At 42.4% G+C, this 19,333-nt stretch overlaps 1 protein-coding gene across 1 annotated transcript in view; it reads right to left on the bottom strand.

The window, feature by feature from the left end:
- Positions 1-19,333, bottom strand: part of LOC124720216 — a 199,118-nt gene that overhangs the window by 97,862 nt on the left and 81,923 nt on the right. The window contains exons 5-7 of the mRNA XM_047245537.1: positions 11,317-11,328; positions 9,443-9,692; positions 2,526-2,672 (exon numbers count right to left, since the gene is read on the bottom strand). Of these exons, the coding sequence (XP_047101493.1) occupies positions 2,526-2,672; positions 9,443-9,692; positions 11,317-11,328 (409 nt within the window). The remainder of the gene's footprint in view (positions 1-2,525; positions 2,673-9,442; positions 9,693-11,316; positions 11,329-19,333) is intronic.

The following is a 19,333-nucleotide window of genomic DNA, read 5'->3' as shown; positions in this document are numbered from 1 at the left end:
AAAAACTCATTATACTCGAACATAATACGTGTTCCAAAGTTCTACAACTGATCGACGTTAGAGATGTAGGTCTATAGTTCTGCACATCTGTTCGACGCCCCTTCTTGAAAACTTGTGTATTCCTACAGTCACTCAACTTCACCACCTTACCATACACCACGGAATCATCAGCAAACAATCACAGATTGCTGTCTTCCCTGTCCGCCAAATCATTTATGTATACAGAGCACAATAGCAGTCCTATCACACTTCCCTGGGGCAAATGGTTTGCTCATAAGGGGTGTGCTGTTTGGGAAAAGCAACTACTAAGCAGAAACCATTAGGTACCATCGCAAAATGTGGAAAAATGTAAAATAAGGGAAACTTTTTAAGCAATAAAAGATACATGTGGGATCCCCGTTTCATTTTCGTAGTTTGTGTGTTATACGAGGCATCAAAATATTCGTCAGGAACTTGTTTATTTCCAATAAAGAGTATCTGAATTGCATACTAGGTAACTGGGACTGGTAACTGATTGGAAAGGTGGTTTTATCCATCATAATGAATGTTTTTGGAAAGCCTGCAACTGTGTCAGACATTATTTAAATAACACATCAGTTAACCATTTTTCATGCTTAGCACAACACGGTTTGAGAAATTACTCTCGTTGTCAAGCACAATTGTTTGTACAAGTATTTTGTGGGACATTTGGACACGTGTTTTTCTGCGTCTCTTCCACCGTAGTCACCTGTTTGAAGTTTTAAGGTACTATGCCTCCAAATTATGCAGAAAACTACACACGTGCTACACATCACTCAAATTGTTTGATTGTGAAACATCACAAAAAATTATTACATAAATAATTGCACTTCACAACATGAATAAAGTCTCGAACAAGTCTGGCCGAGCATGGGAGGGTGGGGGGGGGGGGGGGGGGGGGGGGGGGGAATCTGTGGTGCAGTGTTTCATTGTTTAAACCAGAAACATTTGAGCAACTCAAAGTGAGGAAAGGTGTCAACCACAGTGATATGCTAACCAGTGCTACGTCTACATCGCGATATCTACATCTGCATCCTCATGCAATCATAAAAGCTATTATTGAGGTCAATACCTTTGGAAAATCACTAAAGTCATATTTACAGCATCACTTCTTTTACTCCATTGAAGAACATTTAAATTTATGAAGTGTGTCATATAAATACTTATGAATAGTGTATTATTGTAACCTTAAATAAGTATGCCTAGAAATGACTCCGAGCTGTATATTTGTAACTTGACTTGTCCGATGCCTTATGCATAAGCTGCTTTGTAGACAAAGGGATCAATAAATACTATTACTACTACTACTACTACTGCTACTACAACAAAACACTTGAAATGTGTGTTCGAGGTATCCTGACGCTCACGAATCTGTGCAGGTGCAGTAGAGACAGTTTTAAAACTGTTGTGAACTGGTCACGATACCTTAATTTGAAGGAACCTTGTTGTCCCCATCGGTCACAACACTGAGAAGGCAGGGGTAGGATATAAAGCACAAACTGTCTCGACTTTTACCAAATCGGATCTGTCGAGCAGATCGCTCAGTATTGAGAAACTTAATTGTGTAATGTCTGTAAACAGAACCTGAAGGCTGGCACCATGGCAGTGTAATTTTGTGTCAATTACATCTGTTTTTTATCCACGAACATTGTCCTATAAAGCATAAATTGCAGGTATGTTATACATATGTTAACGCAAAATCGGGTGCAAACTAATGTTGTGGACATAAGAAATTTGAGGGAGGGGGGATGAAAAATGTCGTAAACAGTGGGAAAATATACGCTGCACATTCTAATGGATCTGGGAGATGTGTTATTTTCCACTGGATTTGTCTGTACCAAATCTAATGAGGGAGGTTGTAAATGTTTTCTTATATTTTTGTGAATTGTAATTTGCCTTATTTTGTGCTAATTTGCTTATATACTTGAGAGTGACAGCATATTGATTAATATTAGTAGATGTGACAAAGAATATCAAAGAGACTGGTTACAAGTGGAAGTTTGTGTGTTGTGTGAAATGTCTTTGACGCTGGAGTCGTCTTTGACCGTAGCCAGTTGGCAGTGAACTCTTGGTGTGTGTAACGGTGGAGCAATGTACAGGTCGCTGTTATAATAATTTGCAAGTGAACAGGAAAAGTGAATTATGTTACTACTTTTTTTTATATAAACATCAAGAAGGAACCACATTCGAAGAAATGGTATTTGAAGCAGCAAAAAAGAGGCAAACGCATCGAACCATGTCATTTCTGCAGCCAACGAAACAGCATTGTGGAATCATACTTTCACTAGACGACTGAAGCCAACCCCAAAAAGTCCAATATCATCTTATAAACATTTCACGGAAAAGTGAGTACTGTCATAAAATATGCTAAATTCAAGTACACAAAAATAGTGAGCATATTTCAACATCTACTGTAAACGCAAATGTACCGGGCTCAAACTTGAGTGCCGATTGCGTAGACACCAGAGAAGTACGCAAAATAAGGAGTGAACCACTGCCTCACCTACCCTGGGCTGAGTCCCCTCTCGAGGTGACTGCTGAGGGCTCGGTCCAGCAGCCCACTGAAAGCCGTCGAGATGTGCGTCTTCAGCCCTTCTGCCTCGTCACTGTAGTCCATCTGTTCCATAGGCGTGTCCGAACTGGTCGTCGCCACGCTACAACAAGGACAGAATCACCTTGTTGTGTGGTGCTGCGACAAAATTCTGCCCCGTATTACACTGGACCCACTGCAAGAAAGTGTTTGAGAAACAGCAGAAAGGGCATCAGACCTGAGAAAGATAAAAAGCAACAGAGCAGTGAAGCAGACAAAAAAATTTACACAGTTGTCTGTACGTATCATCAAAAAGCTGTTACAGAACTTCAACTTCTAGCAACTACAGTATAACCCCGCTTTTACATTCTCGGAGTTAACGTTTTCCCTCCATTTATGACATTTTTTATCACTCCCGTCAAATTTCGTATGCCCACAATGTTAATTTGCACCTGATTTTGTGTCACCTTATTTATAATTTTCCCGCAATTTAAGCATTACGAAAAAATGTTTGTGGAGAGAACATGAGACTGGTATGACGTTGGCCATTTAGTAGTGTTTACAAGTATTACTTGGTCAGGTTTCTTGACACAATGGCACTCTACACAGCGGATCTGAACCGGTAAATGTGTAAAAGTTGGAACAATTCGTGCCGTATCTCCCGTTGCTGCCAAGCTCTACTTGGCGTGATGGCCGATGGGAGTAACTAGGTTCGTTCGATGGGAGTAACTAGATTAGTTCGAATGAAGATATCGTGACCAGTCACAACCACTTCCAAACTGTCTCGACACTGCAAACGCAGTTTCACGATTGTTGTGATAATCGTGACACCTTTGTTGAACCATATTTAGCGTGTTTCGGCGTATGGTCACTTGGAGTGCTAGTTGACACTGTCATTCACTTTGCGATGCTCAAATGTTTTTAGTTTAAACACAGCGCTGGTTACGTATTTTATTTGTACTGAGCAAAACATGTTTCGACAATTTATTCTCATTGGCAGGTGCAGTATTTATGTAAGTATTTTTTGTGATGTTACACAAACAAAAAATGTGAGCAATAGTTTGCATGTGTTGTGGTTTTCTACATAACTTACGAGGCACAGTACCTGAGAACCTCAAAAAGTGACTACAGTGAAGAGATGCAAAATAGCACATGTTCAAACACCACACAAAATACTTATGTACATATTTGCACTTGACAAAGAAAAAAATTTCTTGAAACACGTCATGCTAAGCATGAAAAAATACATAACTAGTGCAGTATTTCATTATTATCCAAACAATGAATGACAGCTGCAGGCTTTTAAAGACATTGATACGACATATAAAATTGTGTCAAACATTCCTACTTCCCAAACAGTTATCAGTTCCAGTTACATCAGCGGTTTTTATTAGATAATAAACCTTCAGTAGATAGTAAACAACTCCCCGACAAGTCTTTTGGTGCCTGTTATGTACATATGTCATACATAAAGTGCAAGGGGGGTATACTATATGTAGCTTTTACAGATTATAATGTTATTTCCCACATTTTACATTTTCCCGCATTTTGCACTTTTTTTTTAAGCCCCTTGAAAAGTGTAAAAGCAGGGTTTCACTGTAGTTTTATGGAGGCTGTTTGGTGGTACATTCAATGCGCTACATCCAAACTGTGGAGAGCAATGTGAAGCAGATTTAACACAAAGTTCTCCCCGTGTTTCATAAACACACTCGGTGCTAGTGTTGCATGTGGCTGCCATTACCTTTGGACTGGCCGAAATACGCGGGTTTTTTTGGAAGTTATAACTCTCTTTTATAAATACTGTGGTGTCACAAGGCTTAGGCCTGTCCCACCCCTCATTAAATCGATCAAGACTTACACGAATAATTGTAAGAACAGTTATTATTATTATGTTCTTTAAGTTTGTTTTTGTGTTTTCAGAAATATTGTGGGAAAAAAGTTTATTTATGTTGCAGATAACGTGGAAGACGTTGCCCAACGATCATCACAAAAGTTCGTCGTAGTGGCAAGTGGGTGAGGAATAAAACGAATGCTGCAAACTACTGCGAGCCGTGGAAGAGCCTGGGATGCGAGGGTGTCGAGCTTCCCAGGTCGTCGTCGGACGACGTCAAAGGAAGAGATGTTCTGCTTTCTCTTTGTAAACAGATCGATCGAGTCTCGAAAGGTTCGTGTAAAACGTATAGGCGGGTGACACATTAGGTGGGACCCGATGCCTGTAATACTTCCACAGTTATTAAAAAGTTGTTAAACGGCAAAACCAATAGTTCACCATTCATATAGATAAAAAGTAGTAAAGATATAGGAAAGGAAGAGTTGCGGCGTCAGAACGAAAAGTGATACATCGCTCAGCAACGAAGGAGGATGTAAACAGCGGGCGTTACGTGGTGAAAACAAATCAACTGATAAAATGACAAGTCTGTAATTAAGCATAAAGCCACATAAGAATTACAAAACATTTCAAACTCTACTGGCCTTTCTAATTTAAATATACATATATTGGCATTGCTAGCGTTAAATTTGATTCCACAGATATGACTGCAATTTAACAGTAATTATTGTAAAAAATGAAAAGTAGTTCAAGTATGCAAATGCATATCCAAAGTAAGCAAACAAGTGATCTATCTCCTAGATTTCTTTTACAGCCAATTTAAACCTAAACAAACACACAAAACACAAGAACAAAGAAAATTTAGCATTCATAGTGGAGTACAATACAAATTGAAACCAAGAGGGATACGCAGTCCAACACTACATTCACATGAATCACGCACTCTGACTGATTTCCTTCGTAACACCACCTCTAAAAATAATACGATAAGTATGTAATCTGAATCCTAAAGTATTTCATTCTCATCACCTGCAGGTTCGTCAAGGGCTTTGTAAATCATTTGCTCAAGTCTTTTCTCTTCTTCACAGCACATTTTTAACACAAAATCAGCACATAGAGCGCACGAAACACAGAGAACTTGGGCATCAGCTAATGCCTACAGAACAAGAGGTGATAAAGATTTAAAAAGCGACAAACTTTTCCAGTGATACTGCTACAACCATCTAGCAATAAGTATGTAGCCTGCAAACCAGATAGATGTTTGCTGGAGCCACAAATACACATTTGACACCCCAGAAAAATCACAATGTCATATATACCCGAGTATAAGATGACCTGATTATAAGACGACCAGCTTTGTGAAAGAAACGGTGACGCTTTCTGCGCAACCGACCCGCCACTTTGCACGACAATGTGCGGGCGCATACAGCGCAAGCTGTGGCTACTCTGTTCGGTCGATGGGACTGGGAAGTACTGTACCATCCACCATACTTCCCGCACTTAAGTCCTTTGATTTGATTCTGAAGATGGAGGAACCACTTCGTGGCATTCGCTTCAGAACTGTTCCAGATATTCGACAGGCAGTAGACCGAGACCAGCTTGGGCAGTCCCCTGCTGACAGGCAGGGTCCGTGGATTCATGAAGTTGTCTCCATACCAGTACGCGTCCATCCGCTCGATACAATTTGAAACGAGACTCGTCCGACCGAGCAACAGGTGGTCTCCAGTCAGCAACAGTCCAACGTCAGTGTTGACGGGCCCAGGCGAGATCTGAAGCTTTGTCTCATGCAGTCATCAAGGGTACACGAGTGGGCCTTCAGCTCCGAAAGCCCATATCGATGATGTTTCGTTGAATGGTTCGCATGCTGACACTTTTTGATGAGCCAGCACTGAAATCTGGAGCAATTTGAGGAAGCGTTGCACTTCTGTCACACTGATCGATTCTCTTCAGTCGTCATCGGTGCAGTTTCTTGCAGGGTCTTTTCCAGCCACAGCGATGTCGGTGATTTGACGTTTTACCAGACTCCTGATATTCACGGTTCACTCGTGACATTGTCGTACAGGAAGATCCCCACTTCGTCGCTACCTCGGAGACGCTCTGTCCCTCCGTTTGCACGCCAGCTATAATGCCACATTCAAACTCACTTAAATCTTGATAACCTGCTCTTGTAGCAACAGTAACCGATCTAACAACTGTGCCAGATACTTGTTTCTTTGGCACTTCAGTGGATATTCGTGCAGAAAATAAAACTATTTCAGACTATACCCCACAAAATATTACATTTGGATACAATTCGCTATGAAATAGTACTCATTTGGTAATTTTGTGTTTTCACGTTTTGTTGCAGAATTCCATCTATATTCGGATTCGTCACAAATGTGAATTTTTCAGGTCCCTACTTACCACACGTCCTACGACTCTGCCCCTCTGTTAGTTTATGTTTTCCATCCTCCTTTCTTCCCTGAGAGTACCTCCCCACTTCTAATCTTATCAATTCACTTACCGGTACCGTATTTACTCAAATCTAAGCTGCACTCGAATCTAAGCCGCACCTGAAAAATGGAGACTCTAAATTCGAGGGGAGAGAGAAGTTTTAGACCGCATCTCCAAATCGAAACAAAGTTAGTCCATTGTAACAGGAGAGACAATTTAGGCCAAATGGATGAAGATACAACTACAGTAGTTTGGTTCGAGTCGTAAGCTTAGCAGTTAAGCTTTACCAGGTAGCCATTATTATGCGTCAGGTGCTCCGTCCGTATTTATACGTGTACCCTTCCTTTTTCATGTGCTTCGTCTGGTTTGAATCAATTGCTTATTTTGCTTTGATCTGATAAGTGCCATTCTCTTTGTTATAGGTGTTTACGTCACTCTAAGCTGAAAATGCATTATTATACTGCGCCATGCATTGTTTGTCGCATTCTAATAATGAGTGTTTATGACCTGTCGCAGCTCGCGGCATGGCTCACTTTTGTGTGCGCTACTGCCGCTTACGATAAAAAAAGAGGAGAATTGTCTCATTAGTGATACAATGGCGAGATACTGCTATTTGTTGTTACTGCGATGGTTACTTACAATGCAATGCAGGGGTCGAAACTCAGGGCGGAGAAAAAAAAGCTCGTCTTCCACCTTTTTTTTTAAATTTATTTACTGACACAGAGGTTTTGTCGCCAGTATTTATCTTTGTGCCTGCAAAGCATGCCTGTGTAGCGCTACATATATTCGACAGCAGAAGTTAGTTGTGGTGGAACATACCAACATTTTTTAGAACTTCCGCTTACTTTGCACTCGATTGTAAGCCGCAGGCGGTATTTTGGATTACAAAAACTGGAAGAAAAGTGCGGCTTAGATTCAAGTAAATACGGTAACTTTCATCAGAATCCAGCAACAACATACATAAACACTTCGATTCGCTTCTGTCCCCATTTTTCCTACAGTCAAAAATTCACTTCCACACAGCACTGTGCCCTAGACATACATACATACATTAAGAGCAACGTTTGATACTAGAAGACCTCTATTAGTGAGGAATGCCCTCTTCGCCTTTGCGAGATAGCTTCTTGTTTCCTCCTTACCACGTCAATCTACTCTGTGGTCGCTAATTTTGATATTAAGTTTGTCGCTGATCTCATTTCTGCTACCCACCAATACCTTTGCTTTACCTTCATTACTCTCAGCGCATACAATGAGGGTGGTTTGACAAGTGTTGTAAATTTCCATGAAAGAATGGAATATTTTTGTCGCACCTTCGTGGTTGGTAGGCTTAAATATTCCAAGGACTGGCTAAAGAATTTTAGTAATGTACAGTACACAGTTGATTGTTGACAGCCATCTAAATTGGTCAGAGTGTCAACTGTGATTGCAAATGGAGAAATACAAGTTTTGTGCTGTTATTTAACATTTTCATTTGGAGGGTTGGACTGCTGCACAGATGAAAACAGAACTGGATGAAACTCACAAACACGTGCACCATCACTGAAGACCATTTGCCTTCGGATTATAGAATTTAATCACCATCTGACAAGCACGGAAGATGAAGCGCTCTCCGGCTGTCCACGTAGGTCACAAGAAAGGAAACCATTGACAAAATCCATGACACAATAATGCAAGACCGCGAAATAAAAATTTGTGAGGTTTTTGAGACTGTATACATCGCTACTGAGCGAGTGCACGAGATCCAGCACGGAGAACTGGCTGTGAAGAAGCTGTGTGCGAGACGAGTGCCACAATTTCTCACAGTTGACCGAAAGCGTGAGGAGGACAACATTTCGACACACTGTCTGGCAATGCTTAATCGCAACCTACAAAAACTTTTGCACCAATTTTTGACTGTTGATGAAACCTGGATCCCTCATTACACACCAGAGTCAAAGTGGCAGCCAGAACATGGACAAAGGCTAGCGAGAGGACACCGAATAAGGCAAAGACCGTTTTGTCAGCTGGTAAGGTGGTGGCCAATGCTTTTTTTGGGATTCCCAAGCAATAATCCTCAGATTATCTGGATGAAGGCAGAACCATAACTGGGCCCTATTATACTTCATTGCCGGACTGTCAAACTCGTGTTAGCTGGAAAGAGGCCACAGACGGCAAGTAGAAAAGTGCTTTTTCACCAGTATAATGCACCATCCCACACATCAGTCATAACAACGGTGGAAGTGCACGAATTCAGCTTGGAACTGGTTCCTCATCCAGCCTATTCACCAGACTTAGCACCGAGTGACTTCTTCCAGGTCCCTAACTTTAAACTCCTGCTTGCTGGGACGAAATTTTCGTCCAAAGAGAAAGTGACAGTTGCAGTCAATGAGCATTTTGCACAATTTCACAGAATCTATTTTTCCAATGGGATGAGGATCACTGGACCAAATGTATACCCCTCAAAGGAGGAGCACGCTGAGTTGTTTATGAGACAAACATTTTTTTCCTTGCTATTTTACCAGACTTTTCAAACTGTCCTAACATTGTGCTCGTCCGACTGTTCAATTCGTCCAGACCTCCTGTAACCGTCCCCCACCTTCAGACAGAGCAGCAGCATGTAGGACCCAAAACAACGTCACAGGACTTTGCCTCACCTGGCCGGGTAGTCCTCTGTGCCGTGTGCCGTCAGTGCGTCCCTATCCGCCGGCAGTGCGGCGCGGTGCGGCCGGGCCAGCTCACGCGGTGACTCGGCAGACGTGCCCAGCTGCAAGGCCTCGGTGGCTGCGCCCGTCTCGAATGAGCCACTGACAACACCCACCACTCCCGCTCTGGACGTCTTCTGCCGGCCATCAGGTATGCCGGGATATTCTGAGGTCCGAGTCCGTGCCACCGAAGGCACCGACTCTATGTACAGAAGCACATAGGTTACAATGAGAAACAATGTTTTATTGTACATAACAAAATATAACTCAAATTAATTATTCATGAATTTGCACTCTATCTGTGTCCATCAGCCACACTTTTTGAAAAATATTGCCTATTATAGCATTATGGCCCATGGCTACTACTTCTGCTCATGTGTTGCCCCTCTCCCCTAATTTAAGTGATGGGTATCTTGGGTTGTTTATATTTCTGATATTACAATATTGGGGAATTAGGAAACTTTTTAAAAATTCTAATCATAGCTACAATATCGTTAATTAAAACTTCTGGGCTGAATTGTTGTGGTCCATACATAAAACTTCTTCTCCTTCCTGACGTTTCGTTGCCTAAGGCAGGCAACATCTGAGGTGAGTCGGTGACTGGCTGCTAGGCACTGGTGGTCCCACTTATATAGAGCGCTTAGATGGCGCCACCACTTGTCACGTGCTTTCGACTTTAAAACAATACACCATGCAGAAAGAGGGTAATGGACAACTAAATTTTTTGGATGTATTGGTTATTAAACAGGCAGATGGGACTTTAGGGCACAAGGTATATAGGAAAGACACACACACACCGATCATTACCTACATAAGGATTCAAATCATCATCCTAGGCAGAAGAGAGGAGTCATAACAACTTTAGTGGACAGGGCTAATAACATCTGTGAGCCAATTTACTTGCAAGATGGATTAAGTCATTTGCGAAGAGCTTTCAAGAGAAATGGGTACACTGACAAGGAAATATATCGTGCACTCCACCCTAGAAGAAAAGTGTCCAAAAATACACGACAACAACAACCGTTGGCTGGAAAAGTTTTTCTTCCATTTATTCATAACATCACGGACTGTATTGGTAAAGTTTTGGCCAAGTTTCAAGTGGCGACAATCTTTCGACCTACCAAGAATATTAGTGAAACTTTAAGATCGGTGAAAGATACACGACACCCCTTAGCTAACCCAGGTGTGTATAAAATTCCGTGTAGCTGCGGCACGGTTTATTTTGGAGCAACTAAAAGGAGTGTTACTACCCGTCTAATGGAACACAAAAGGAACTGTAGATTGGGACAGATTGACAAATCAGCTATAGCGGAACACGTTTTCAAAGACAGTGATCACGAAATAAAATTTAGTGAGACAAACGTGATAGCTAGGACCTCACATTATTACACTTGCATATACAGAGAAGCTATAGAGATCTACAAGCACGGAAATAATTTTAACAGAAAAGAAGAAGGATTAAAACTAGACAAGATATGGCAATCCACTCTGTACCAACGAAGTGAGAATCAGTAACCTGTAATCGAGAGAGATGGCGCTAGCCAGAGATAGTTTTAAAGTCGAAAGCACGTGACGAGTGGTGGCGCCATCTAAGCGCTCTATATAAGCTGGACCACCAGCGCCTAGCAGCCAGTCGCCGACTCACCTCTGAAGATGTTTCCTGCAGTAGGCAACGAAATGTCAGGAAGGAGAAGTAGTTTTATATGTGGACCACGGCAATTCAGCCCGGAAGTTTTAATTAATGAAGAATGCCGGCCATGAAAGCTTAAATGTTATGAATAGCTACAACATTTTTTTTACTTCTAAAGGTGTGGACTGAAATCTACTGGAGAAATTAGCTGAGGAATCATTAAGAATAAATTATACATGACTTTATTAATTACAACACGTCTTCTGCTAAGACATGTACAAATTATATCCAGCGTATTTTCTTATATTTGTGGAAATTATATGCTCAAATCTCAATGATAGGCAGTAACTGCAATAGTCAGAAGAGCTTATATAAGGGCAGGTAAAATGAAAATGAAACACATGGGAAAAAGTATGTAAACTGTTTATTATTTCAAAAGTAGTGTAGTCGAATTAAGTCGGGTGATGCTGAGGGAATTAGATTAAGAAATGAGACACTTAAATTAGTAAAGGAGTTTTGCTTTTTGGGGAGCAAAATAACTGATGATGGTCGAAGTAGAGACGATATAAATTGTAGACTGGCATTGGCAAGGAAAGCGTTTCTGAAGTAGAGAAATTTGTTAACACCCAGTACAGATTTAAGTGTCAGGAAGTCGTTTCTGAAAGTATTTGTATGGAGTGTAGCCATGTATGTAAGTGAAACATGGACGCTAAATAGTTTGGACAAGAAGAGAATAGAAGCTTTCGAAATGTGGTGCTACAGAAGAATGCTGAAGATTAGATTGTAGATCACATAACTAATGAGGAGGTATTGAATAGAATTGGGGAGAAGAGGAGTTTGTGGCACAACTTGACAAGAAGAAGGGATCAATTGGTAGGACATGTTCCGAGACATCAAGGGATCACCAATTTAGTATTGGAGGGCAACGTGGAGGGTAAAAATCGTAGAGGGAGACCAAGAGATGAATACACTAAGCAGATTCAGAAGGATGTAGGTTGCAGTAAGTACTGGGAGATGAAGAAGCTTGCACAGGATAGAGTAGCATGGAGAGCTGCATCAAACCAGTCTCTGGACTGAAGACCACAACAACAACAATCACCATAACTATTAACACATTACCGGCCATTAAAATTGCTACACCACGAAGATGGTGTGCTACAGATGCGAAATGTAACCGACAGGAAGAAGATGCTGTGATATGCAAATTATTAGCTTTTCAGAGCATTCACACAAGGTTGGCGCCGGTGGTGACACCTACAACGTGCTGACACGAGGAAAGTTTCCAACCGATTTCTCATAGACAAACAGCAGTTGACCGGCGTTGCCTGGTGAAACGTTGTTGTGATGCCTTGTGTAAGGAGGAGAAATGCGTACCATCACGTTTCCGACTTTGATAAAGGTCGGATTGTAGCCTATCACGATTGCGACATTGCTGCTCGCGTTTGTCGAGATCCGAAGACTGTTAGCAGAATATGGAATAGGTGGGTTCGGAAGGGTAATATGGAACGCTGTGCTGGATCCCAACGGCCTCCTATCACTAGCAGTCGAGATGACAGGCATCTTATCCGCATGGCTGTAACAGATTGTGTAGCCACGTCTCGATCCCTGAGTCAACAGATGGGGACATTTGTAAGACAACAATCATCTGCACGAACAGTTCGACGACGTTTGCAGCAGCACGGACTATCAGCTCGGAGACCGTGGCTGCGGTTACCCTTGACGCTGGATCACAGACAGGAGCCCCTGCGACGGTGTACTCGACGACGAACCTGGGTGCACGAATGGCAAAACGTCATTTTTTCATATGAATCCAGGTTCTGTTTACAGCATCACGATGGTCGCATCCGTGTTTGGTGACATCGCGGTGAACCCACATTGGAAGCGTGTATTCGTCATCGTCATACTGGCGTATCACCCGGCGTGATGGTATGGGGTGCCATTGGTTACACGTTTTGGTCAGCTCTTGTTCACATTGACGGCACTTTGAACAGTGGATGTAACATTTCAGATGTGTTACGACCTGTGGCTCTACCCTTCATTCGATCCCTGCGAAATCCGACATTTCAGCAGGATAATGCATGAGCACATGTTGCAGGTCCTGTACGGGCCTTTCTGGATACAGAAAATGTTCGACTGCTGCCCTGGCGAGCACATTGAAAACGTCTCGTCAATGGTGACTGAGCAACTGGCTCGTAACAATACGCCAGTCGCTACTCTCGATGAACTGTGGTATCGTGTTGAAGCTGCTTGGCAAGCTGTACCTGTACACGCCATCCGAGCTCTGTTTGACTCAATGCCCAGGAGTATCAAGGCCGTTATTATGGCCAGAGGTGATCGTTCTGGGTACTGGCTTCTCAGGATCTACGCACCCAAATTGCGTGAAAATGTGATGACATGTCAGTTCTAGTATAATATATTTTTCCAATGAATACCTGTTTATCATCTGCATTTCTTCTTGGTGTACCAATTTTAATAGCCAGTAGTGTAGATTTAATGCACTGAGAGATAAGACATGGGAAAAGGTTTTACAACTGTGTAAGGAACCATAATTGTAGCTGGACATGCAGCTCTTTGTCCAAAGCAAATAAACAGCCACAAATCTCTTCTTTTTTTTTCTTCAGGGTTCCGAAAACATGAAAATAACATGAGGAGAGATCAGAATTGTACAGAGGGCATGTAGGGGCTCCTCACTGAAACTTCTGCAGCACAGTCAAAACAATCTCGGCACATGCGTGCTTCCTATGCAACTGGAGCATCAGCGGAAGAGTCCCTGATGGACAGCAAACTTTGACTGTTTGCGGATGATGCTGAGGTGTAGAGGAAGGTGTTGTAATGGAGTGACTGTGGGATGACAGAAGATGACTTAGAAGAAATTTCTAGTTGGTGGGACAAATGTCAGTTGGCTCTAAATGTAGAGAAATATAAGTTAATGCAGATGAGTAGGAAAAATAATCCTGTAACGGGCAAATACGGCATTAGTAATCTAGTGCTTGACAGTCACATCAGTTAAATATCTAGGTGTAATGTTGCAAAGCAACAAGAAATGGATTGAGCAATAAACAGCACTAAAACATTGTCCAGCTGGACCACTACACTATTTAATTTACTGACAAAATGTGCTGAATTCTTAATGTAAGAGTTCAATTGTTCCAGATATGCTCATATTAGTGTTGCCAACAACTTGTCAGTCGATGGCGAAACAATGGGACTTGCTGTGGGCCCCAGTTGAAAGTATTTTTTATTAATTTCCAGATGCACAGAATCACAAACTGCTCAGGAAAAAAGCAAGAGTGCACTGGATATTGTGTACCTGTGGTGGCAAACATCTAGGTACTACTACAACAACTGTCAAAAAACAACTAGAGTGACACAAGGGCAAGCTGTTAAACACATGAACAAAAATAATATTGAGGTAATAGTACGCACACCAGGTGGACATGCCAGGTGACTCAACAACATACTGTGATGAAAGAACCTTTAAGAAGTGGATGAATTTTGCTGTCTTAGGACCAGAATTAATAAGGAATGTATAGGCAAAAAAGTCATAGCAAGGACTGCACAATGGAATTCTACATAATTTAAAAGCTGCTAACACTCAAAAATATAATACTGTTGTTCGTTGTTGTTTGTTGTTGTTGTGGTCTTCAGTCCAGAGACTGGTTTGATGCAGCTCTCCATGCTACTCTATCCTGTGCAAGTTTCTTCATCTCCAAGTAACTACTGCACCCTACATCCTTATGAATATGCTTACCGTATTTACTCGAATCTAAGCCGCACTCGAATCTAAGCCGCACCTGAAAAATGAGACTCGAAATCAAGGAAAAATAATTTCCCGAATCTAAGCCGCAGCTGAAATTTGAGACTCAAAATTCAAGGGGAGAGAAAAGTTTTAGGCCGCACCTCCAAATCAAAACAAAGTTGATCCATTGTAATATGAGACAGAATTCAGGTTGAATGAATGACGATACAGCTGCAGTAGTTTGGTTCGAGCCGTAAGCTTAGCAGTTAAGCTTTACCAGGCAGCCATTGCTATGCGTCAGGCGCTCCGTCCTTATTTATGCGCGTACCCTTCGTTTTTCATGTGCTTCGTCTGGTTTGAATTGATTGCTTATTTTTCTTTGATCTGATAATTGCCGTTCTCTTTGTTATACGTGTTTTCATCACTCTAAGCTGAAAATGCATTACTGTACTGTGTCATGCATTGTTTGTCGCATTCCGATAATGAATGTTCACGACCTGTCGCCGCTCGCGGCATGGTTTGCTTTTGTGCGTGCTACCGCCGCTTACAATTAAAAAAAAAGAGAGAGTAATTGTCTCAGTAGCGAAACAATGGCAAGAGACTGCTATTTGTTGTTATTTACACTGCTGCTTTCTTTGATAATGATCAACAAGAACCAAATAATAGACTGTGTATGATAGAAGATGTTCTGAATTACAGTTTAGCGACAATTTTTCTCCGTTTGAAAATCTTTGCAGACGCCTCTTTAGTACATTACATTCTGCACAGAAATTAGAGTCATCTTAGATTTAAAAATCTAGTCAATTGCCATGCTTCATTTCTGACTGTTTCACTATTAGGTATACGAATAATACGAATATAAACATGACATGATATGTATATTCTTCCGCGTTTGCTGTTGTCTCACTCTAGTTGCGTAGTTTATTAGGCAGACAGGATTAAATGAGATAGCAGCAAACACGAAACAAATACATGGCAAAATGTTTATATTCGAATTATTCTTATGGTGAAGAGAATACTGCATGTGATTCAGAATCCACAAAAGTTCCCATTAGCAACCATCTCTTCTCACAGGTAGAAAAAAAATCAGAACGTAGAATTGGCCATACTGACAAACATCGCAAACGGTCTTGCCAGTCGGACTTTCGTAGAACATTGAAAAGCTGCTACATTTGAAGATGAACAATACGGAGTTTGTATTTACTTCGTTGGATAATGCATGAAAATGCAGTGGTCGAAATTTGGGGCGGAGAAAAAAGCTTGTCTTCCACGTTTTTCTTTTTTTAATTTATTTACTGACGCAGAGGTTTTGGCGCCAGTATTTATCTTTGTGCCTGTAAAGCATGCCTGTGTAGCGCTGCATATATTCGACGGCAGAAGTTAGTTGTGGCGGCACCTACCAACATATTTCAGAACTTCCGCTTACTTTGCACTCGATTCTAAGCCGCAGGCGGTTTTTTGGATTACAAAAACCGGAAAAAATGTGCGGCTTACATTCGAGTAAATACGGTAGTCTATTCATCTTTTGGTCTCTCTCTACGATTTTTTCCATCCACGCTGGCCTCCAATACTAAACTGGTGATCCCTTGATGCCTCAGAACATGTCCTACCAACCGATCCCTTCTTCTAGTCAAGTTGTGCCACAAATTTCTCTGCTCCTCAATTCTATTCAGTACCTCCTCATTAGTTATGTGATCTACCCATCTAATCTTCAGCATTCTTCTGCAGCACCACATTTCTAAAGCTTCTATTATTTTCTTGTCTGAACTATTTATCATCCATGTTTCATATCCATACACAGCTACAATCCATACAAATACTTTCAGAAAAGACTTCCTGACACTTAAATCTATACTCGATGTTATCAAATTTCTCTTCTTCAGAAACGCTCTCCTTGCCATAGCCAATTTACACTTTATATCCTCTCTACTACAACCTTCATCTGTTATTTTGCTATATTTTGCTATATAATCCTACAGACCAGAAAAAGAATTTTCAGTTCATGAAATGCTAATTAAACATGGGGTGTTCAGCCAGTAAGTTGTTTTATATTTTATGCACAGTTTTTGACGACCAACCCAGTCTCTTCCACCTGCTGCAAAGTTGTGCTGTTATGTGCCCACACTGCCTGGCCTAGAACTACTCTGTGAACAACTGTTGGTCTCGCGTCGTTATTTCTAGCCAAATGAGTTTGACTCCTGCTGCTCACTACACCCTTTGATGCTCTTTAGCTTTTCAGAGCCAATACAGACCTTCTGCCTGTGAAACAGATACATTCTTTCATGATTTCTCCAGTTCTGGTTGGTGCAAATGCCAGTACAATCTTGATAAATTAACTGCTGGAACATGAGCCTTGTTCAAAATGAAATCTCTGTCCACATTTATCAGCTTTTCCACCTTCTTTATTTCAACAGATTTCTTTCTGTTCTAGAAGCTCGGCATCTGCACCCAATACTAATCTCATAGTATCTCATGTCAGGTTTCATGTTTATACCCGAGGCAGCGCTTGGCGACAGTTGATTTTCTTTTCTTGGCTGGTTTAGTCGTTGGTTGGTTGTTTGAGGGTAAAGGGACCAAACAGCTAGGTCATCAGCCCCTTGTTTCAAATAGACTCCATTCTGCCAACGGGACATCTCAGAAAAGTCAGAACAATAAAACGGAAAAAGGGAAAAAATGTAAAAGGGCAGTCACGTTGTCATTAATAAAAACAAATGAGGGAAGTCGGCAAGAGAACGAACCCAACACCATGCTGAAGCAGCATAGGCAAGACTATCTGTGACTTAAAAGGTACAACTGCTATAATGCAGAAAGTACGTATGGGAATAGAAAGACTAACCAAACCTTAAAAAGAAGGGGTAAAAACAGAGTAAAAGGGGAAGAAAAGAGGATTCCGGTCAGGGAGGTGAATCGGGAATCTCTGAACACTGCCTACAGTGGGAGACACCCAAACACTCACCGCCCTGCCCCAACACCAGAGAGAGATTAAAAACTTTAAAACTGAGAATAAAAACCACTCTCCCGGAGGAAGCCGAGAACCAGAGAGACCATCCGGGAATCGTCAGCCAGCATCAAAGGTAAAGTGTGGGGGAGTCTGTACTTAGCACGCAGAGCCAAAAGAAGGGGGCATTCAACCAAAATGTGGGCCACTGACTGGAAGGCTCCACAACCACATAGCGGGGGTGGCTCATCACGCAAAAGAAAACCATGGGGCAGCCTGGTATGGCCAATGCGGAGACGACACAGTGTGGTCGAGTCCTTGCGGGAGAGGCGAAAGGAAGAACGCCATGGGCCTGGTGTCATCTTAATTGCACGAAGTTTATTAGACAGTGGAGTAGCCTGCCAAGAATTGGCCCATGACTGTGCGAAGTGGGATTTGATGTGAAGCCGTAAATCCGCTGCAGGAGGGGTTACAGAAAATGGGGGGTAAGAAACTGCTCCCCCAGCCAAACGATCAGCGAGCTCATTACCCGGGATACCCACATGGCCCGGGACCCATAGGAAGTCAATGGAACAAGCAGCACGGTGAAGATCAGCGAGATGGTCACGGATGGCAGAGACCAAGGGATGGCGCGAAAAACACCGGTCAATAGCAAGAAGGCCACTCATCGAGTCCGTACATAACAAAACGCGGTTGTGTGGGGATTGTTTAATAAAGGTAAGGGCCCGGGAAATTGCCATCAATTCCGCAGTAAACACCCCACATGTAGGTGGCAGCAGATGATTTTCCGTTCCAACAGAGGACGTGAAGGCATACCCAACATGATGAGCAGATTTAGAGCCATCAGTGTAAAAAACAACAGCATCCCGAAACTCCCATAAAATTTGGTGGAAAAAGGTACGGAACACCACCGGGGAGATGGAATCTTTCGGACCGCGGCGGAGATCCATCCGAATTCGAGGCCGAGGAACTAACCAAGGAGGAGTGGAGGGGGGGGAGCGAGGAAGACAGGACAAAGAAGGAAGCTGAAAATCACGGTAAAGAGACGCAAGGCGCAGCCCAACCGGTAAACCCGCCCGAGGGCGGGAGTCGGGCGGGCGACGGCCATGGTCTGGGAATAGGATAGAATAGGAAGGATGAGCGGGAGAAGAACGGATAGTAAGGGCATAAGACACCAGAAGCTGGGACCGCCGAACAGAAAGGGGGGGGGATCCCAGCTTCAACCAGGAGACTATCAACAGGGCTAGTAGGGAAGGCACCGGTGGCCAAACGGATACCACGATGGTGGACTGGATCCAGCACGTGCAGTGTGGAAGGAGCAGCTGAACCATAAACTTGACAACCATAGTCCAAACGTGACAGAACTAGAGCACGATAAAGACGGAGGAGGAGGGAACGGTCCGCACCCTGGTTTAGTCGTGAGAGCTGACATTCCTCATATCGCTCTTTGACATTTTCTAATAGTTTGACTCGCATAAGGCATTCCACTTACCGCATCAAATGCAATACACACTCTGCTACCAGAGATCTAGGCTG

This window comes from Schistocerca piceifrons, chromosome 11 (genome assembly GCF_021461385.2).
Source record: "Schistocerca piceifrons isolate TAMUIC-IGC-003096 chromosome 11, iqSchPice1.1, whole genome shotgun sequence".
NCBI lineage: Eukaryota > Metazoa > Arthropoda > Insecta > Orthoptera > Acrididae > Schistocerca > Schistocerca piceifrons.
Note: the sequence above shows the minus strand (reverse complement) of the source record. Positions and strands in the feature narration are given on the sequence as shown.